Source organism: Salvelinus fontinalis, chromosome 38, assembly GCF_029448725.1.
Source record: "Salvelinus fontinalis isolate EN_2023a chromosome 38, ASM2944872v1, whole genome shotgun sequence".
NCBI lineage: Eukaryota > Metazoa > Chordata > Actinopteri > Salmoniformes > Salmonidae > Salvelinus > Salvelinus fontinalis.
The window spans coordinates 19046661-19069276 of record NC_074702.1 but is presented as its reverse complement, the minus strand read 5'-3'; the positions used below and the strand labels follow the sequence as shown (position 1 = coordinate 19069276).

The 22616-nt window shown below is 47.6% G+C and overlaps 1 protein-coding gene across 1 annotated transcript; it reads right to left on the bottom strand.

Moving 5' to 3' along the window:
* Window positions 1-20: 20 nt before the first annotated feature.
* LOC129837875 (mucin-17-like) lies at window positions 21-21827 on the bottom strand. Its single transcript, XM_055904368.1, has 10 exons — window positions 21406-21827; window positions 13582-13871; window positions 5608-13417; window positions 5271-5495; window positions 2283-2371; window positions 1934-2002; window positions 1667-1813; window positions 1402-1530; window positions 319-441; window positions 21-137 (listed from the first exon to the last, which is right to left on the bottom strand). Exons 1-10 carry the CDS (start codon window positions 21488-21490, stop codon window positions 123-125), a joined length of 8982 nt encoding a protein of 2993 aa, XP_055760343.1. The 5' UTR covers window positions 21491-21827; the 3' UTR covers window positions 21-122.
* Window positions 21828-22616: the final 789 nt, after the last annotated feature.

The following is a 22616-nucleotide window of genomic DNA, read 5'->3' as shown; positions in this document are numbered from 1 at the left end:
TTAACAGTATCGCCCACTAGTGTGGTTATAACAGACTGTTTATTAGCAGGTAAGGAGAATGCAACATAGCAGCGATACAGATGTGACTGTGGCGTTTATGCTTGGGGGGGGGGTCCATCCTTTCACATGGTCAGCTCCTGTGGGAGAGAAGAAAGGGAGAGAATTACTTGGGGTTGGATGTGTGAAGAACATATATTGTTAAGCTTTTTTTCAAGACCTGTTGAAAAAGGACTGTTGCAATCAGTAGGTCATAACAGCAAATGTAGGCCCAACGTGGACAGTGTGTTACAATAGATTCCTTCGTTCATAAATCCTTACCATGATAGCATTAACGATGTCGTTGGTGTTGTGTCTGAGGGCGCGGACAGCTTTAGAACGGGACACGTTAGCCTGGGCCATCACCAGCTCTATATCCCTCTGCTCCAAACCTCCCTCGTCCACCTGGCAGACAGAGGTCAAAGTCAGTTGCACTATGGAACACTTCTGAACATGAAAAAAAAGGCTACAGTTCATAACTGTAGCATTGGGGCGACAAGTAGCCTAGTGGTTAGAGCTTTGGACTAGTAACCGGAAGGTTGCAAGATCGAATCCCCGAGCTGACAAGTCTGTCGTTCTGCCCCTGAACAAGGCAGTTAACCTGCTGTTTTTAGGCCGTCATTGGAAATAATGTGTTCTCAACTGACTTGCCTAGTAAAATAAAGGGAAAATAAAAAAAATGCCATCAGGCTAACTACAGTAAAGTACCTAAGTAACAATACTTGAAAATACTACTTAAGTTGTTTTTTGGGGTATCTGTACGTGACTTGAACTATTTATATTTTTGACAACTTTTACTTCACTACATTCCTAAAGAAAATGATGTACTTTTTACTCCATACATTTTCCTTGAGACCCAAAAGTACTCGTTACATTTTGAATGCTTAGCGGGACAGGAAAATGGTCTAATTCACATTCTTATCAAGAAAACATCACGGTCATCCCTACTGCCTCTGATCAGGGGCACTCACTAAACACGTGCTTTGTTTGTAAATTATGTGTTGGAGGGTGCCCCGGGCAAGCATGCCGTGTGGTATGCTTAATATAACTAATTTGAAAGGATTTATACTTAAGTATATTTGAGCAATTACATTTACTTTACTATATTTAAAAACCAAATACAGGATTTTCCTGTGTGACTCACTTTTACTTGAGTCATTTTCTATTAAGGTATCTTTATTTTTACTCAAGTATGACAGTTGGGTACTTTTTCCACCACTGCAGTAGAGAGGACTGAAATGTAACAACACTAGACAGAATTGTTTCATATTAAGATCTAAAAGAACTACCGTACATGAAAGAGTAAGAAAAGCGTAAAGATTGGTGTTTTTCCTTGACATAATGAGTGAGCATGCATTTCCATACCTCCTCCTCCTCGCTCTCCTCCTTGATGGTGAGGCTGGGTGGTGCAGGGGGCACCAGTGGGGAGGCCTCCACCGGGACCTTAAACTTCTCTGCCGCTGCCTTGTGCACCTGTTGAGACAGGTCCTCTATCTAGGAAGGAAATAGGAAGAGAGAGGTCACCTTGGCCTCTGAACACAATGTAGATGAGAGAAAAGAGAGAGAGGGGGATAAAGAGATAGGGGTTAGAGAGGGCGAGAGAGAGAGTGAGAGAAGGTTAGGATGTCACCTTGGCCTCTCCAAACACGATGTAGATGTCCGACGCGGGGCTCTTGAAGACGTCAGGTCTGCTGATGACAAACAAGATGCTCTTCGACTTCCTTATAGTGATCCTGGTCACACCGTGGACCGGCCGCAAGCCCAGCTTACCCATGGCCTAAACACACACACACACTTGTTACACCATGACGTGGCCAAACACACAGAATACACACACATTTGCTCTGTGTTTGATTAGCTGAGTCTGCCCGATGGAGCAGCTGTGTTCACATCTCGCCTTGCGGGCCTTCTTCTCACTGCGGCTCTGCTTAGGTCTGTTAATCCCCTCATCAGCAGGAGAGATGGGCTGAGAGAGAGAAAGAGGACAACCAAATCAATTCAACACATCAAACCTGAGAACATTCTACAGTAGTTTACTCATATCCAGACTGATAATATGGAAAAGATCTCTGAAGCTGCAACCCATTCAGAAAATACAGGCCCCACAACACGCATCCTTCTTACGCCTCTACCTAAAGGTAATGACATCAATATGTTATTACATAACACACAGTGAAAGCAAGGTTTCCACCCTTGGAGGTGAGGGGACTTCTCGAGTGTTCTCTGCACACACACGGTAGATTCACCTGGGGTTCTGAGGATCTCAGTGGCACCACCTCTGGTTCTTCCAACTCTGGCACTGATCCCTCACTCTCCGACTCATTGCAGGAGCCCACTGTGGAACACACACACTGTTACTCTCAGAGGACTGCATCACATCCTCATTGCTATGGTAACTAATGACTGACATATAGATGATGAGGATATGGTGTAGCTCGTTAGCACTCTGGTAATGGGACAGTCCATCATAAAGCTCTATGGCTAACCTAATTAGAGGTCGATCGATTAATCGGAATGGCCGATTAATTAGGGCCGATTTCAAGTTTTCATAACAATCGGAAATCTGTAATTTTGGACGGCGATTTTGCCGATTTAAAAATAGTAAAAAATAAACACTTTTTTTTTACACCTTTATTTAACTAGGCAAGTCAGTTAAGAACACATTCTTATTTTCAATGACTGCCTAGGAACGGTGGGTTAACTGCCTTGTTCAGGGGCAGAATGACAGATCTTGTCAGCTCAGGGATTCAATCTTGCAACCTTACGGTTAACTAGTCCAACGCTCTAACCACCTGCCTCGCGAGGAGCCCGCCTGTTACGCGAATGCAGTAAGAAGCCAAGGTAAGTTGCTAGCTAGCATTAAACTTATCTTATAAAAAACAATCATTCAATCAATCATAATCACTAGTTATAACTACACATGGTTGATGATATTACTAGTTTATCTAGCGTGTCCTGGGTTGCATATAATCGATGCAGTGCGCATTTGCGAAAAAGAACTGTCGTTGCTCCAACGTGTACCTAACCATAAACATCAATGCCTTTCTTAAAATCCATACACAGAAGTATATATTTTTAAACCTGCATATTTAGCTAAAAGAAATCCAGGTTAGCAGGCAATATTAACCAGGTGAAATTGTGTCACTTCTCTTGCGTTCATTGCACGCAGAGTTAGGGTATATGCAACAGTTTGGGGCGCCTGGCTCATTGAGAACTAATTTGCCAGAATTGTACAGAATTATGACATAACATTGAAGGTTGTGCAATGTAACAAGAATATTTAGACTGATGGATGCCACCCTAGATAAAATACGGAACGGTTCCGTATTTCACTGAAAGAATAAATGTTTTGTTTTCGAGATGATAGTTTCCGGATTCGACCATATTAATGACCTAAGGCTCGTATTTCTGTGTGTTATTATGTTATAATTAAGTCTATGATTTGATAGAGCAGTCTGACTGAGTGATGGTGGGCACCAGCAGGCTCGTAAGCATTCATTCAAACAGCACTTTCGTGCGTTTTGCCAGCAGCTCTGCTGTTTATGAATTCAATCCTATCAACTCCCGAGATTAGGCTGGTGAAACCGATGTGAAATGGCAAACTAGTTAGCGGGGTGCGGGCTAATTAGCGTTTCAAACATCACTCGCTCTGAGACTTGGAGTAGTTGTTCCCCTTGCTCTGCATGGGTAACGCTGCTTCGAGGGTGGCTGTTGTCGATGTGTTCCTGGTACGAGCCCGGGTAGCGGCGAGGAGAGGGATGGAAGCTATACTGTTACACTGGCAATACTAAAGTGCCTATAAGAACATCCAATAGTCAAAGGTATATGAAATACAAATCTTATCGAGAGAAATAGTCCTATAATTCCTATAATAACTACAATCTAAAACTTCCTACCTGGGAATATTGAAGACTCATGTTAAAAGGAACCACCAACTTTCATATGTTCTCATGTTCTGAGCAAGGAACTTAAACGTTAGCTTTCTTACATGGTACATATTGCACTTTTACTTTTTTCTCCAACACTTTGTTTTTGTGTTATTTTAACCAAATTGAACATGTTTCATTATTTATTTGAGGCCAAATTGTCACGTTCCTGACCTTATTTCCTTTGTTTAGTCTTTGTTTAGTTGGTCAGGACGTGAGCTGGGTAGGCATTCTATGTTTTGTGTTTCTATGTTGTGTTTGTTGTTTGGCCTAATAGGGTTCTCAATCAGAGGCAGGTGTTTTTCATTGTCTCTGGTTGGGAACCATATTAAGGTAGCCTGTTTTCACTGTTTGTTTGTGGGTGATTGTTCCTGTTCGTGTGTTCATCTGTTCTGTGTTCCCATGTTCAGGACTGTAGCGTTTTCGGTTCCTTCTGTCAGTTTGTTGTTTTTGTTCGTTGTTTAAGTATTTCCCATTAAATATGGATTGTCATCACGCTGCATTTTGGTCCTCCTCTCTTTCACCCGAAGACAGCCGTTACACAAATTGATTTTATTGATGTATTATATTAAGTTAAAATAAGTGTTCATTCAGTATTGTTGTAATTGTCATTATTACAAATAAATAAATAAAAATCGTCCGATTAATCGGTATCGGCTTTTTTGGCCCTCCAATAATCGGTATTGGTATCGGCGTTGAAAAATCATAATCGGTCAACCTCTAAACCTAATCACCGATCTTAGAGGAGAAATAAATCACCTCATTAAATAGTAATGGCATTTCATCTCTATGCTATGGAACATGCATGTTATGACGCACAATTACATTCTGTACTACTGTGTTTCAATGCATGTAGCATTGTTCATTATGCTGCAGTGCTACCACTCATACAGTACACATAAATCCCCATCCATGATTCTATGTAAGTATCATCTACCGGGTGGTCAGTTCTAGCTAGATTGACCCAGTGGTTTCAGGTTGACTGACGGTTGCCCTAAAATAACCTCTATTGAAAGATGTGCAATAACAATATTCCTCCTGGATAAAATGATCCTCTCTCTGAGTATTTCTCCTCCATTATTCAGTAGCTGCAGCAGTGTTCTGTGGTCGACGGGGTATTATTGAGAAGCCATCCTAGAATCTGAAGTATGTCCTTCATCAGGACCATAGCAGGACCACTAGACATATTCAGAGCCATCTGTGTGTGTGAGGAAGGTCATAGGTGGAGTCACTTCTCAGAATCGCTTTCTCAAGGAAACAGAGAGAAACAGACAGAGAGAGAGAGATATGGGTTTGCAGAGTACGTACAGTTGTATTTGAAGGACAGTTCCAGCTCCTGTGAATCCTTGTGGCTGATTGGACAGTCTATCTGTCTCTCAGTTGGTTGGTGGGAGCAGTGAAGCAGTATCTCTCGTTGATTGGAGGAGCCAGACTCTTTATGAGAAGCGTTTCCCACAATCCCGCTGGGCTGAGTCATGTGACGTCGTAGAGGAACAACAGTGTCATCGTCATCACTGTCTGTGTCCATCCCATCTGCAACAAAAGTTCACACTGGTTGGACTGATTCATGATTCACTGATTCTTGATTACTAAAAAGAGAAAATCAAATCACCCCACACCCATATCTCTCCTGAGTGTAACTCACCTCTGTCCTGTGGGCTTTGTGACTGAACTGGCTTGATCTGTCTGTTGGGCACAGTGAGGAGGTTTGGCTGGGGCTGGGCCTGGCAGCGGATGTCTAGGACAGGCACTGTGGTTGGAGCCTCCAGCCGTGGCAGAGACTCCTGGGTGGGCTGGGTAAGACTGGGGGTCGAGGGCAAGGCTGACGTGGGTGGAGATGAGAATGAGTAGGGGGTAGGGGACATACGGACACTTTCAGTGGGTATAGGGGGATGCTTAGGAAGAGCGGTAGGGGTAGTAGAAAGGGTTGCGGAGGCTGCCTGAAGATTAGTTGATTGAGCCTGGGTGTCTAGGAGTGGGGTGACAGGCTGGACTGTGGTGAGGAGAGGCTGGGACTCCTGTATGGGGGTGGGGAGGTCCTCATCTGGCGGCACAGTAAAGGTACTGGGGGGAGGAGAGGAAGAGAGAGGAGAGAGGGAGAGAGGGGGAGGAGAGGAGGAGGGAAGAGGTGGAGGAGAAGAAGATATATTGTGTTCTGTAGAGGAGGCTTGGCCACTCCCCACATTGTTATCGTTGATGTCCTTCCTGCTTTCTGTCTGGCAGCCAGGCAGCGGCCTGTTGTCAAGCATTTCCTGGTGCACTTCCATGTTCACTTCCTGGTTGACTAGGAGAGCGGGAGCGATAGGGCAGAGGTTGGTAGGACTAGGGGGAGTCGGGGATCTGGAGGCGTTTCTGTTTTCCCCTCTCCTCTTGGACTCTGCCTCAGGTTTGCCCTTCACAGGTGTCCTCTGTCTGGTATCTGCAGAAGATTTTTGTCCCCTCATGTTTTTATTCTTTTGCTTCCCTGGTGGGGAGATGTCTTCTAGGGTCTTGGCAGTGAGAGCTGGTTCCTGTGGGTGATCAGTAGACCCAGAGCCTGACGGAGATTGTCTGCGCAGCTGACTGGGTCTGTCTCTGCTCTGCTTCCCTCTCCTCCCTGGCTGAGGAGGAGTGATGGCTTTCTCTGTGCTCAGCTCTCCCTCGGGTGTCTGACGCTGTGCAGGTTCTGGAACACTCTCTGTTGGAGAGAATCTCTCCTCTGCTCTCTCCTCCACATATCTTTCCCCTGAGATACAAACACTGCTCTCCTGTCCTTCTAAGGCCCCACTCGTCTTTGGTTGGTCAATGTGCCTGTCAGTCTTCTGACAGCCACCACCCTCTTTTTGGCTCACCGTCTGTGGCTCTGTCTCCTCTGGCTGAGGCTGGGAACAGAGTTTTTTCACACTTTGTACCCTGTCTTTGCTCACTGATAGGGAGGATTCTTGGAAAACCTGCACCTTCTCTACTGTGTCTTTGCTTACTGATGGGGAAAATTCTTGGGAAACTTGGACTTTTTCTTCTGTGTCTTTGCTCATTGATGCGGAAGTTTCGTGAAAAACTTGGACCTTCTCTACTGTGTCTTTGCTCACTGATGGGGAAGTTTCTTGGGACACTTGTACCTTCTCTACTGTATCGTTTCTCACTGATGGGGAAGTTTCTTGGGAAACTTGGAACTCATCTACGGTGTCTTTGCCCACTGATGGGGAAGTTTCTTGGGACACTTGGACCTTCTCTACTGTGTCTTTGCCCAATGATGGGGAAATTTCCTGGGAAACTTGAACCTTCTCTACTGTGTATTTGCCCACTGATGGGGAAGTTTCTTGGGAAACTTGGACTTTCTCTACTGTGTCTTTGCCCACTGACAGGGAAGATTCTTTGGAAACTTGGACCTTCTCTACTGTGTCTTTGCTCACTGATGGGGAAGTTTCGTGGAATACTTGAACCTTATCTACTGTGTCTTTGCTCACTGATGGGGAAGTCTCTTGGGAAACTTGGACCTTCTCTACTGTGTCTTTGCTCATTGATGGGGAAGTTTCTTGGGAAACTTGGACCTTCTCTACTGTGTCTTTGCTCATTGATAGGGAAGTTTCTTGAAAAACTTGGACCTTCTCGACTGTTTCTTTGCTCACTGATGGGGAAGTTTCTTGGGAAACTTGGACTTTCTCTACTGTGTCTTTGCCCACTGATAGGGGCGATTCTTCGGAGACTTGGACCTTCTCTACTGTGTCTTTGCTCACTGATGGGGAAGTTTCTTGAGAAACTTGGACCTTCTCTACTGTGTCTTTGCCCACTGATGGGGACGTTTCTTGGGAGACTTGGACTTTCTCTACTGTGTCTTTGCTCACTGATGGGGAAGTTTCTTGGGAAACTTGGATCTTCTCTACTGGGTCTTTGCCCACTGATAGGGACGATTCTTGGAATACTTCGACCTTCTCTACTGTGTCTTTGCCCACGGGTGGGGAAGTTTCTTGTGAAACTTGGACCTTCTCTACCGTGTCTTTGCCCACTGATAGGGAAGTTTCTTGGAAGACTTGGACATGCTCTACTATGTCTTTGCTTGTTGATGGGTAAATTTCTTGGGGAACTTGGAATTTCTCTTCTGTGTCTTTGCTCATTGATGGGGAAGTTTCGTGAAAAACTTGGACCTTCTCTACTGTGTCTTTGCCCACTGATAGGAAAACATTTTGGGAAACTTGGACTTTCTCTACTGTGTCATTGCCCACTGATAAGGAAGATTCTTGGGAGACTTGGACCTTCTCTACTGTGTCTTTGCTCACTGATGGGGGAAATTCTTTGGAAACTTGGACCTTCTCTACTGTGTCTTTGCCCACTGATAGGAAAAATTCTTGGAAAACTTGGACCTTCTCTACTGTGACTTTGCCCACTGATGGGGAAATTTCTTGGGAGACTTGGACATTCTCTACTCTGTCTTTCCTCAGTGATCGGGAAGTTTCTTGGGACAGTCTGCCTGACTTGGAGTTGCTTGGTCTGATTTTATGGCTGAAGGATCCAAATGCCCCACCCAGCAGAGACAGAGCAGGGTCTGCCTGTTTGACTGCTGGGTTAATATCTGTGTTACTGTTGGGTCTGGAAATGGCTGCCTCTACTGAACCAGGGCTCTGGTCTGGGACAGTCTGTGGTTTACCTTCTGGTGGTGAGACACGCCCAGGGCTTTCCATGGACAAGGAAGGCTGTCTTATGTCTGATTGGTGTGTTGAGCTGTCAGTTGATGTTGTAGGCCTATCAGAGGCTGCAGTAGCCTGTGATCTCACCTCTGTGAGTGGTATGTTTGAGAGAGACGCCCTCAGACTCACACTCTGGCTCTGGTGTCTCACCTCCTCTGACAGGGCATTCAGAGTCACACAGGTTGGCATTCCAGAGGATAGGAACACTGAGTCAATGTTGTTGTTTTCCTGCTCCTCCTTGTTTTCCGGGTGACTCTGCAGGTTGCTGACATCATCCTCTGGGAATTGGGAGCTTCCGTCCTCTCCTCCCCCTGCCTCTGATATCTCCTCGATGGACCTCCAGCTGGACAGGTTGGACTCTGGCACTCCCTCTCCCACAAGCTCGACATCTGCCATCTTGTCTGGCCGACCACACAGGCTGTTGTTGTCTTCTTCGTCCCCCATTATATCACCCACCTCATCCTCGTCTGTGCCGACATTGGACAGCCCGGAGAGTGTCTGTCCAATCTTCTGTCCAATTGTCTGTCCAATCGTATGTCCCTCCACCTCATACAGTAATAGGCTCTGTGCCTTCAACCCACAGCCCTGCCCCAGAGAGGCCCCGGCCCCTGCCCCAGAGAGGCCCCGGCCCCAGGCCCCGGCCCCTGCTCCTAACCCCCTCCTATCAGCCCTCCAGCCCCCATCCCCTCTCCTCCCCCCTGCATCTGTCTCTGAGTTCTCCCTCTTGGGAGAGACAGCCAGGGGTGTGTGAGGGGAGCCCAGGGCCCCAGGGCCCCCGTCCTCAGTGCTCAGGGAGTTCTCCCTCAGGTTCTCCTGGGCGGGGTCACATGTGCAGATGTCAGGGGTCAGGGACAGGTTGTCAGCCAGGTCAGGTGAGCTCTCAGGGCAGGAGGAGACAGGGATGTTGCTGGGGTTAGGCTCTTTTGGGTACGAGAGCAGAGGGACCCCCTTGTTCAGGTCGTTGGTGGCAGTGGTCCCTTCAAGGACCTGATGGGAGTCCACACCTTCAGCGCTGCTGTTCTCTTTCTTCTTGTCCAGTTCCAGCACTGACACCAGAAGCGGTTTGGACCGGACTGAAGCTGCTGCCACCCCAAACACACGTGGGAGCGGCTTACGGGGCTCAGAGGTCTTCTGTTTAGGCCGGGGTGTGTCTGACTTAGAGGGGCGTGGCTTAATGAGTAGTTTGAACGAGTCTCTGTCTGTCTGCTCTGTGTGGTCCTCGTCTGAAGTCTCTGTGCTCTGTTCATTATTCTCTCTCGCCGCACCGATCTGTTTGTCATTCCCTCTCTCCCAACCGCTCTGTTTGTCCTTCCTTCTATCTCCACTGCTCTGTTTGTCCTTCCCTCTCTCCCCACCGCTCTGTTTGTCCTTTCCTCTCTCCCAACCGCTCTGTTTGTCTTTCTCTCTCTCCCCACTGCTCTGTTTGTCCTTCCCTCTCTCCCCACTGCTCTGTTTGTCCTTCCCTCTCTCTCCACCGCTCTGTTTGTCCTTCCCTCTCTCCCCACCTCTCTGTTTGTCTTTCTCTCTCTCCCCACCTCTCTGTTTGTCTTTCTCTCTCTTTGCACTGCTCCTTTTGTCCTCCTCTCTCACCGTACCAGCCTGTACTTCCTCTGCATCTGCTTTGACTCGCCCTGCTCCTGTTGCCAGGGTCACATGGATGTTATGGGATGGCTGGGTTGCCAGGGTGACAGGATTGCTGTGGGACGCTGTCTCCGCGATTGTAGCAGCAGGGTTAGTGTTAGGAGTAGCAGCAGGGTTAGTGTTAGGAGTAGCAGCAGGCTTAGTGTTAGGAGTAACAGCAGGGTTAGTGTTAGGAGTAGCAGCAGGGTTAGTGTTTGGAGTAGCAGCAGGGTTAGTGTTAGGAGTAGCAGCAGGGTTAGCGTTAGGAGTAGCAGCAGGGTTAGTGTTAGGAGTAGCAGCAGGCTTAGTGTTAGGAGTAACAGCAGGGTTAATGTTAGGAGTAGCAGCAGGGTTAGTGTTTGGAGTAGCAGCAGGGTTAGTGTTAGGAGTAGCAGCAGGGTTTGGGGTAGAGCGTGTACCTGGGGTAGTTTTGGGGGTTGAGGCTGTAGCAGGGTTAGTGTTAGTGGTACAGGCCGTAGCAGATTTAGCGTTAGGGGCAGGAGAACTGTTAGTGTTAGGGGTAGAGACCGTAGCAGGGTTCATTTCAGGTGTACATACGGTAGCAGGGTTAGTTTTGGAGGTGGAGGAAGTAGCAGAGTTATTTTGTGGGGTTGAGGCTGTAGCAGGGTTGGTGTTAGTGGTACAGACGGTAGCAGATTTAGCATTAGGGGCAGGAGCACGGTTAGTGTTGGGGTTAGAGAGAGATGCAGGCTTGGTTTTAGGGGTTGACACGGTAGCAGGAGTAGTCTTTGGGCTAGTGAAGGCAGGGTAAGGGGTTGTAGAAAGTTTAGGGGTAAGGGTAGAGACATAAGGGCTCTCCTGAGAAGGAGCGGGGACAGGAGGGTCAGAGGACTCTGAGGAGATCTCCATTTCACTCCCACTACTGCTGTTGGAGGACTCGGGGTGGGCTGATTCCGCAGGTTGGGCAGGTGCAAGTGCAGGTTGTGGTGGTCTGGGTCCTGGAGGATCCTCAGGCCGGGGCTCTTTGTCACCTGGGGGATTGATTAGGCTAGGTCTGCTCTGGGACTGGGACAGTTCAGTGCTGTGGGCCTCTGGTCTGGTTTCAGGCTGAGGTTTGGCTTGGTGTGGTTCTGTGGGTGATCCTGTGGGTGGTCCTGTGGGTGGTCCTGTGGGTGGTTCAGCATGTCTCTCTGTGCTGTACAGCCGCTCATCCTCTTCGCCATTATAAGAGGCGGAGTCTAGTGAGTCGTCCGTGTCGTCATGGAAACAGAAGGACTCATCCAGCCCTTCGTTGATGGAAGTTTCTGACAGTGAATGAAGGAAGGAGGCCGAGTTGTCCTCTTCAGCTGGGTCATTTACAGCCTTACCCTCACCCTCCTCCTCCTCTTCCTCATCCTCAACGTCCTCACCCTCTTCTTCATCCACCTCTTCCTCTTTCACTATTTCTACTTTAGCCTCCTCTATCTCTACCTTAGCTTCCACTTCTTCCTCATCATCTTCATCATCATCCTCCACGTCCCCCTCCTCCTCTCCGGCCGCGTACGCATCCACATCGTTCCCTTCGTTCCTGTCGTTTCCCTCTCCTCCCTCATTCCCCTCCTCTGTGGGGAAGAGAGTGATCTCCATGGAGTCTGCCTGGAAGAGGAGACTGGTGTGGAGGGGGAAGTTAAGCAGAGAAGCTGGGATCATACTCCCCTCTTCCTCCTCCTCCTCCATCTCTCCATCATCACTGTAGGAGCCTGGAAACAGCAGGAAGGTACCCATCTCTCCGTAAGGGCTGGAGTTATCCCCGTCTGACACATCTGGAGAGCAGGTGTCCATGGTAAGGTTGGAGGAGGCAGGGTTGACGCTGGAGGTGTGAGGGCTTAGGTTCCCCATGTCTGGGGCAAAGGGGAAGGAGATGGAGGTCAGCCGTGGGGAGTCTGCTCCATCATCATCTGGGTTGGTAATGGGAGGGTAAAGCTCCTCAGACACACAGGCCTGCAGCTCCAGCTCCAGGCCTCTTTGCAGCAAGGGACTTGAGTACTGCTGTCCCCCAGCCAGAGCATCCTCTGCTGGGCAGAGCGAGCCCTCCGACTCCCCTCCATCTTCCTGGGAGTCGGTGCTTCTGCCGCTGCTGCTCCTCAATGGGGAAGTGTCCTCTGTCACCCAGCGAGGGCGACAGCTACCCCTTGAGACTGTCGCTTCCTCACTCCTCCTCTCCCTTACCTCCCCTCTCAGCACCTCCTCCTCCTCCAGGATCACAGTCTCTGCTAGACCCTTATAGAGGCAGAACCGCCACTCTGCTGCTCCTCCTCCCTTCTCCTCTGCCCTCTCCCCTACTGCTCCCCTATCCTCCCCCACTTCGTCTCCGATTTCAGACAGCGAGCTGACAAAGCATGCAGGTGCCTCCTGGACCTCCTCTGCCAGGAGAAGGTTGGGGGAGGTGCAGGGGGAGGTGGAAGAGGTCCAGCTGCCCCCCTCCGCCGTGACGTAGGAGCCAGAAGGGGAAGTGAGGGGGGAGCACAGGTCCTCACTGTCTGAGGGGGAGTTTGGTGAGAGGGGAGAGGCTGGGGAGCCGGGGTAAGAGCGGTGTTTGAGATGTAAGGGGCGAGCAGCCATCTTGATGGGGGTGGAGGGGGCGGTGTAGTACAGGTCAGGATCCAGGGACGAGGGAACACCCACTCTCAGAGGGTTCACGGCATAGGCCGGCTCAGTGAAGGATAGGATAGCAGGGGGATAGGCTGGCTCGGACAGGGAGGGCATGGCATACATGGCACATACAAAAGGCATTTCACCATAGGGAGACAGCCCTGCCTCCAAAGGGCTTAAGCTGCCCGTCACACTAACATCCACTGTGACTGGCTCTGAGGGGGGAGGGGAGGCAGGGATGAGGGGGGTTAGGAGAGGGGTGAGGAGTGGGCTAATGGGCAGGACAGGGATTCTCTCCTGCTCTTGCTCCATCTTTGGGGTCAGAGGTGAATTGTCTCTCTCCTGCCCTTTGTCCAGTTGGGCCTTTTCTCCAGCCTCGGCCTGGGGCTCTAAGGGAGGCTTAGGGACCTCCAAGACTGGGCCTCCAGGCAGGGGTATCGCCTGGCTGCTCTGCCCGCATGGGCACTTCCCTGTCAGGGTCTTCTTGGTCTTGAGCAGGGCCTCCTGGCCCATCACCACCCGTGTGTCCGTGTTCTCTGGTTCCTTGTAGTCGCTCTCCACCTCTGAGCCCATCAGAACCTGGAGAACATAATGAGAACGTTGGGAAAACATAAAGAGAAGACATTTACATTTACATTTAAGTCATTTAGCAGACGCTCTTATCCAGAGCGACTTACAAATTGGTGCATTCACCTTATGACATCCAGTAGACCATTGGTAAACATACACACACACACACACACCTTGATTCTCTCCATCTTCACGGGTCCGCTGCGGCGTCCACAGGGTCCGTGACCTCCAAACGTACCGCTAAGTCGGACCGTGTTACTGTGGCGACGGTCTGACCCTTCAGGCTGGGGTCGCGGGGTCGCGGAGGAGCTAGGTGTGGCCCGAACCAGCCGTGGCCCAAACGGAGAGGTGCATGATGGGAGCAGCTTCTGAGGGGTGCTGGGGGAGGGACTAGAGCCGCTGTCACTAGGGGTCGAGCCACTGTCACTAGGGGTGGAATCAGTGGAGGCATGTCTGGTCATGTCTGAAAGAGTAGCGAAAAAGAAGAAACTGTTTCTGTAATGTTATGTCCATGAGGTCAGAATCACTAGCTGCTTCATGACGTGGCAACAGTAACTGTAATGGAGAAAAGGCAACTGGAATTTCAGTTTACCTCCTGAATGTATTAAAAATGATACAATTAAAACACAAAATATCTGTAATGGATGTTGTAGTCTCTTTGACTTTGTTGAATAGAAACAGTCCTTTCAGCTCTCTCTTTGAAGCTTGCTCTCCCCCCATTACCGTTACACACACAGCCATACCTAGCGGGTCTAGAATTTCACCTAAATGTCAGAGAATACAGGTGACTGAAAAGACCATGCTCACAGCAGGGTACACATCAAGTGGCATCGACATATCAAAATATATGGTCCCTACTGTCGTCACTTACAACCATCAACTACGGCTGGGTGAATGGAGCCCATTTACTGGTAGTGAGTTCTGAATGAATTAAATGTGTGCTCCCTCCATTTACATGGCTCACTGCCCAGGGTAGTTCTTTACTCAGGCACTTTTCCTTCCACAGTAGTGACCCTGACCCCCAAGGGAATGGAACACACCCCTGAGTTTGCTGAAGTCTGCATATCTGGCTGTAGTACCTGCTGCTAGGGCAGTTGAGCCCGCACTGTGCACGAGTGTGTGTAAGCTTGTGCATGTAGGGGGTTTTCGCCTCTCCTCTACCCCTCTCATCTTTCCTGTACCCATCTAACAATTCTTTGTGAGGCATTGGAAAACCTCCCTGGTCTTTGAGGTTGACTCTGTGTTTGAAATGCACTGCTCGACTGAGGGACCTTAGAGATAATTGTATGTGTGGGGTACAGAGATGAGGTAGTCTTTCAAAAATCACAAAGTGAGTCCATGCAACTCATGTGACTTGTTAAGCAAATTTGATTTGATTTGAAATGTTTTGTCCTAAACATGTTTAGGCATGCGATAACAAAGGGGTTGAATACTTTTTGACTCAAGACATTTCAGCTTTTAATTTTTGATTCATTTGTAAACATTTATAAAAACATAATCTACTTTGACATTATGTGGTGTTGGAGAAAGAGAGAGAAAAGACAAGAGAAAAGGAAAGGAATTGAATAAAGAAGAATTCAGATTGATTGATGGGTAACATGGAGAACATGCTGGTCTTGTGTGATATTCATCCCAGATCCTGCAGGGGCGCTACATGCAGGGTGTCTGTTGCCCTCTTCCGTTGCTTGATGCTTGATAGTACTACAGCTAGCACAGTTCGATAACTTCACTAGCTACTTCATGTACAACTTGAAAATACCATGCTAACACTGCTCTCAGTGCTTAGTGGTAAAATTATGGCCAACACGGTAGCTAGCTTATGCTACTCCTTCTCTTATTTGAAATGAGGCTATTGTTGCTAGCTCTCGTCTTTCTCTTTGCACTTTTGCTCTCTCTCCTCCTCATCTTTCTCTCTTTTGCTCTCTCTCTCTCTCTCTTGCGCTACCTCTCTCTCTCTCTCTCTCTCTCTAATCAGACACTCAGATTAGCCTAAAGCTAAATGGAGCCATTATTAGATTACCGCCTTTCCCTCGACACACACACACTCCACTCCAGTGACTACGCCATCGTCTCCATAACCTTCAACAGGAACGAAGGATCATTTTGAGAGAAAATGACAGAATGGAGGAGAGTAACTAGGGCAAGAGTGCGAGTGGAGGAGGGAGTCTGGATCAGTCAGAGAGAAAGAGAAAGCGAGAGAGGGGTCGACAAAGAGGGTATTTTCCATTCTATTATGATCAGCTCTGCTGCTCCTTACTGATGTTACAGTTCTGCAGGATTTAAATGAAAACAACACACTAGACTCCTTATGTGATTTCCATGAAATACCCTGAGTCCTGTCATGTACTGTGAGTGCACAGGCCAAGGTTATTATAGTAAACAAAACAAAAACAAAAACTAATCATGAAAAAAACTATTTAGTAACTGAAATAAAATAATTAACAAACATGTTTTAAAAACTAAAACTATCTTTGACTCCTAAACTAACTAAAATAAAATAAAAACCATTGTGAATTCTTTTCAGTTTTAGTTATCTTCTAAACTTAGGGCATGTAGTACTAAAGTAAAAAAAAAATATTGGACAGGTGTAAAAATCGTCAAGAGAGTTTATTTTTTGCACCCGTCTCGGCACCATTCCTTTTAAATCCAAGTCACATTGAGATTGACTTTATAATTTAAACCTAACCTAACCTATGACCTGACCCTTCAACTAATGCATTTACCAAAGATTATCTATATACTGACAAGAGACGGGACTCAATGCTCTAACAATGGGAATAAATGTCAGAAAAGGCAGAAGGCAGGCAGGAGGAGGTGGGAGCAGGCTGGAACATTCTAGCCAATAAGAGAGCATATTTGCATGTGAACAATGGGCACATCTCCGATATAACATAAAAAAAATATATATAATAATTCAAATTGGAGACTTATATTTCCCTCACTAACTTTAAACATCAGCTATCTGAGCAGCTAACCAATCGCTGCAGCTGTACATAGCCCATCTGTAAACAGCACACCCAATCTACCTACCGCATCCCCATATTGTTTTTATTTACTTTTCTGCTCTTTTGCACACCAGTATGTCTACTTGCACATCACCATCTGCCCGTCTATCACCCCGGTGTTAATTTGTTAAATTGTAATTACTTCGCTACTATGGCCTTCCTCACGCCATTTGCACACACTGTATATAGACTTTCTTTTTTTCTATTGTGTTATTGACTGTATGCTTGTTTATTCCATGTTTAACTCTGTGTTGTTGTTTGTGTTGAACTGTGTCACGGCTGTTGCTGGAAGAAGACCAAGGTGCAGCGTGGTGGGCGTACATTTTCCTTTTTATTTCAAAATGTCGCCAACAAAGCAACAAACGAAAAACAACCGTGAAGCTTACAGGGCATTAGTGCCACAAACAAAGTTAACTACCCACCCCCGAAAGGAGGGAAAAAGGGCTACCTAAGTATGGTTCCCAATCAGAGACAACGATAGACAGCTGTCCCTGATTGAGAACCATACCCGGCCAAAACATAGAAACACAAAATCATAGAAAACAAAACATAGAATGCCCACCCCAAATCACACCCTGACCAAACCAAATAGAGACATAAAAGGCTCTCTAAGGTCAGGGTGTGACAAACTGCTTTGCTTTATCTTGGCCAGGTCGCAGTTGTAAATGAGAACTTGTTCTCAACTAGCCTACCTGGTTAAATAAAGGTGAAATATATATATATTTTTTAAATGGCTCCAGCCTTCCTAAAACCTCCCTAAAAACGGAAATTAAATAATACACAACTTATGCTAAATAAAAACTAGCAAATCAGATCTGAAAATGAGCTGAAACTAAACTGAATTGGAAATACAAATCGAAAAACCAATAGAAGTAAAACCTAATAGAAAAGCACTAAACTATAATAACCTTGGTACAGACATAGGGATATGCACGCATTCACACACAGACACAAACACTGACCAGAGAACAGGACTTTATTCTCTTCTCTTAACTGGGCCATCGCCATGCACATGACCTCAGAAACGTGCACACGCACACGCACACACACACACACACACACACACACACACACACACACACACACACACACACACACACACACACACACACACACAAACACACACACACACACACACACACACACACACACACACACACACACACACACACACACACACACACACACACACTTGCTCCACCAGGAACCCAAATATCACTTACTGATGGAGTATGCGGACTCTCTCTCTCCCTCCCTCTTTGTTTATCTCTGATAGCCCATCCTCTTCTGCTGCATTTCTCTTTGTCCTCTTTCCCTCCCTCTTTTTTTATCCCTCTCTCTATTTCTTATTTTCTATCTTGTCTCCCCCTTCCCTTTCCCTTCCTTCCTCTCTCTGTGCCTGTGGTCTAGCTAATAGCTAATAGCGTCAGCACTTAGCTGCACTGTTTCTAACCTTTCCCAGGCCCAGGCCCAGGGTGGGGATGTTTATCACTGGATTGTTATGCTGAGTGATGTCACAGTGTGTGCACGCACGCACGCACGCACACACACACACACACACACACAAATTTGTCACAGAGATGCATACAAGGACACAATAAGACGTGTGCCGCTCTAAGGTTTCTTTGTTTGTGTGTGTGTGTGTGTGTGTGTGTGTGTGTGTGTGTGTGTGTGTGTGTGTGTGTGTGTGTGTGTGTGTGTGTGTGTGTGTGTGTGTGTGTGTGTGTGTGTGTGTGTGTGTGTGTGTGTGTGTGTGTGTGCGCGTGTGAGCAGGCTGGAGCAGGCTGGAACTGCGTCACAGAGGCTGCTCCCACGGCCTGTCAGGCCCCAGAGCGAGCTTCTATTTCAGCCTTCACTCCAAGACAGTCCCAGGCCTTGAGACAAGCCCCAGGAGTCTACTGCCTCACAATACCTCTCTCCAGCTCTCTGCCTTTCCCCATTTCTCCCTACCTCTTTCCCACTCTCTCTCTCTCTCCTACCATCATCCTATTCTGCTGCCTTCTCTTCTCATCTAACCAGATAGTGTTCTCAGTGCAGGATGCACTCGTTTCAAAACAGTGATGTTTCGGATTGAAAGGCCTTCATCAGAACACTCCAGGAACAGACAAGACAATGTAAGGATATGATTTATATTAAACCTAAACTAGTAGGATGTGTATTTTACAAAAAACTAGTGGCAGTGCAATAATACATAGATTAGACGTCGTACTCCAAATAGCCATCTGGATTACATCACAGCATTAGTGCCAGACCAGCAGAGCTGATACGTGCTGTCTGAGACGTACGCCTAATCTCTTTACTGTACCTGTACAGCACCTTATACCATAAATCCCTTTACTATACCTGTACAGCACCTTATACTATAAATCCCTTTACTATACCTGTACAGCACCTTATACTATAAATCCCTTTACAGCACCTTATACCAGAAATCCCTTTACTATACATATACACTATAGAACCTATACCTAGTGCCAGGAGTTTTGGGGCACTTTTTGATGCATTGTGCATTCACAGCATTGTCTACTAGTGTTGCTGCAGGTAGGAAATGTTCTGTAATTGACACGAGTTGTCTCCAATCTATCAATCAATGTCTGGTTGTACGTGTGTCCAGCGACTGTCAAGCCAACAACTTTACTATTACGCCAAGAGGTCTGTTCCTCTTGATGGGCTCACTAGGTGTTTGGTTAAGGTCGCTTCACTACCCCCTTCCTTCAGGAGAGTGTGTCCCCAGACTCCCCACACTTCCCTCACATGTACACACCTCTTGGATGGCCTCACGGGCTCCATCCCACCTCTGACACCAATGTAGCGAATTTGGGGAGTAGCCCTGGCCCGGGACTTGAACCCAGATACAGCGACTGTTAAGGCAACACCTTAATTGTTATGCCAACACCAAGAGGTTACTCTTGGCATAACAATTAAGGTGTTGGCTTGACAATCACTGGACCTGGGTGCAAGTCCTGGTCAGGGCAACCCTCCCGAATTTGCTACAATATACTTCCAAGGTTGGTTTCATTGACTCTACCCTTTAACTGCCCAAATTGACCTATTTTTAGATACAACTTTCGATTCCGTTCGAAAGGATCATCTTCAGCAAATTGAGGTGTAGAATCACTCTTCTACAAATATTAGGTTTGGTGCAATTAAGATTTGCAGTGCTACGCACAATCAGACATTGATTGATCGGAGGAGACAGCATGTGTCAATTACCGAACATTTCCTAGGATTTCCTACCTGCAGCAACACTAGTGGAGAATGCAGGTAAAAGCACAGTGCTTCAAAACTCCTGGCCCTACCTATACCACTTGTTCCTCTACTGTACAGTCGGAACCTATACAGCACCACTGAACCTATACAGAACCCTAAATGGAGAGAAATTGTGGGTGGCCTTGCTCAAGATTAGAGATCCAGTTCCATTGCCATTTTTGAGTCTCCCAGCCTGGGGCTTGAACCAGAAACCTTTCGTCTGCTGGCCCACCACTTCTAACCTCTATGCTACTGTACCTTTTACCCCAACTGCCTCTACTGTCAGAGAGATAATACCCTAACCCAGGGATCATCAACTACATTCAGCCGCAGGCCGAATCTTTCTTGAGCGGATGGTTGGGGGGCCAGAACATAATTACTAATAATTTGTAGACTGCAAATTAACTGCAAGAAGCCCAAACAGATATGTTTGATTAAAACAATAATTTCAAACCTTGCTTACATTTGTATACATTATACATTATATCACTTCATGTCTCTTATGTGTGGAAATACCTGGGAACAGATTTTTTAAATTAAAATCACTTGGAGTGGATTTCCCCGTATTTGGTACAGTCTTTTATGACCAACAATGAAAATCCCCCTCAAAATAAACATGATATATTTATTTTTTGTGGTTTTATTTGGTGGCCAAATACACCACAGATAAAACCTAACCCTTAAAGTGTACTTCTACTGTCTGAGAAATGCATTTATCCCCCCAGTGTACTTATCCCCCTTCACTTCAACACAAAGAACACACAAACATAATACACAGGTAAATACACAGTCTGGGAGATGCAACTCCTACACTCTAACTTTACTGTCAAGTACAGCATCTAACATAGAATATATTGTCTGCTAGACACAAACCTACCAGATGCAACATAACAACAATACCATAATAACCATATTGACTACATCATCTCATCAATAGCTATGTTAGCAGTAAGTAGCATACAGTGACATGTACACACACAGTTCCAGTAGTCAGTGTCTTATCTAACATGAACAATTTGTTTTCAAATGCTCTGCTTTACCCTACATTAGTCTGTGTCTGAATCTGTTCCTTCAGTATCTGGCCCTGCTGTTACTGTGTGGATGCTGCTGCTGAGTGCGGTGCTGTGTCATGTCCCTGCATGGTGAGACTGGGGGAAGGGAAGTAAAGTACAAGAGAGGGAGGGATGAGCTGCTCCACTCTGCCCTGAGAAAACACACCGCCACTGGGCAGTGAGATGGGGCTGGGGAGAGAATGGGGGAAGGGGATGTGGGTATGGGGTTAGTGAGGGGAACGGGGAATAGGGAGCTGGCGCTCGGGGTCAGGTAGGGGGAAGGGGATGTTTGTGGGGTTAAGTAGGGTAGGTGTTGTGGATGGGGGGTCTGGGGTGAAGGCTAGGGTGCTGGAGCTGGAACTAGGACTGGAGTGGGGATCACAGATAGACAGACAGACAGACAGACAGACATGACCCAGCTCTACCTCTCTAACCCATCGGTCTGTCGGTCTGTCTGCTTCCCACATGGCAGTATAGCAGGTATCTATTATCCCTCCTCTACCAGCCTCTCTGTAACTCTAACATCTCATTTTCTCCCTAGTGTCTCACATGCTCCTCACCCTCCCTGTCTCTCCTCTGCAACCTACACTCTCCCATGTCCTCCTTCCCCTCTCTCTTTTTCCCCCTCTACCACCCCCCCCCCCCCCCCCCCCCCCCCCCCCCCCCCCCTCCTCCTCCCAGGTGGTCCTACCTGGTTTAGGCAGGCCTGTCTGCTCTGCTCCAAGCTCCGGATGTCTTTCTTTGGGGACAGATCTGCGAGAGCTCTCCCCCGGCATGGCTGTCTCTGGATCTCTCTGGTTCTGACGCAACAATAACTCCACACCACCCAGTAGCCAAGGTGAACAGAGAGAGAGTGCGCAGTATAGGGAGGGGCACAGAGAGAGAGAGAGAGAGAGAGAGAGAGAGAGAGAGAGAGAGAGAGAGGGTGACTGCTCAGCGACCTAGCACTCAGATCTCCTGCAGCACACGTGTGTCTATATGTGTGTGTGTTAGAGAGCGAGAGAGAGAGAGAGAGTGCATGCCTCTCTCTGTGGTGCAGCAGAGCAGAGCCGTGATGATGCTATGAGTGAGAATGTGTGTGGGTCTCGCGATGCTGCCAGTGTGTGTGTGTGTGTGTGTGTGTGTGTGTGTGTGTGTGTGTGTGTGTGTGTGTGTGTGTGTGTGTGTGTGTGTGTGTGTGTGTGTGTGTGTGTGTGTGTGTGTGTGTGTGTGTGTGTGTGTGTGTGTGTGTGTGTGTGTGTGTGTGTGCATATGTTCGTGTGGAATGGAATCTGAGAGGGAGCTGCAGTATTCTCTCTCATTATCCATCTGAGCTGCACGGCCTCCCTCCTCCCCTCCCTCTTTCCTTCCCATCCCTCTCTCCCTCCCTCTCTCCTTCCCATCCCTCTCTCCCTCCCTCTCTCTTTCCCATCCCTCTCTCCCTCCCTCTCTCTCTCTCCCTGGCGATGACTTGATACTCAGCGATGATGTCAGCAGATTTCTGCTGCTGTCTGAGTGCTGCCCCCATCCTTACAGGAAGGTACTGCAGAGACAGAGGGCTAGAGAGAGTGTGCGGAGAAGATGGGCTATTGCAGAAAGAGAGATGGAGGAAATAACGGTTGTGAAAGGGAGATTGAAGGAGAGTTACAGAGAAAGAAAAGAGAAAGGGGGACTTTCAGTCTCCTCCCCTTTTCCATTTGTCCCCATCCAAAACCCAGTTTCCATGGCCACCCCAAGCTTCCCACGCTGGGTGTGTGTGTGTGTGTGTGTGTGTGTGTGTGTGTGTGTGTGTGTGTGTGTGTGTGTGTGTGTGTGTGTGTGTGTGTGTGTGTGTGTGTGTGTGTGTGTGTGTGTGTGTGTGTGTGTGTGTGTGTGTGTGTGTGTGTGTGTGTGTGTATCAGGGGGTTTCTGTGTCTGCTCTGC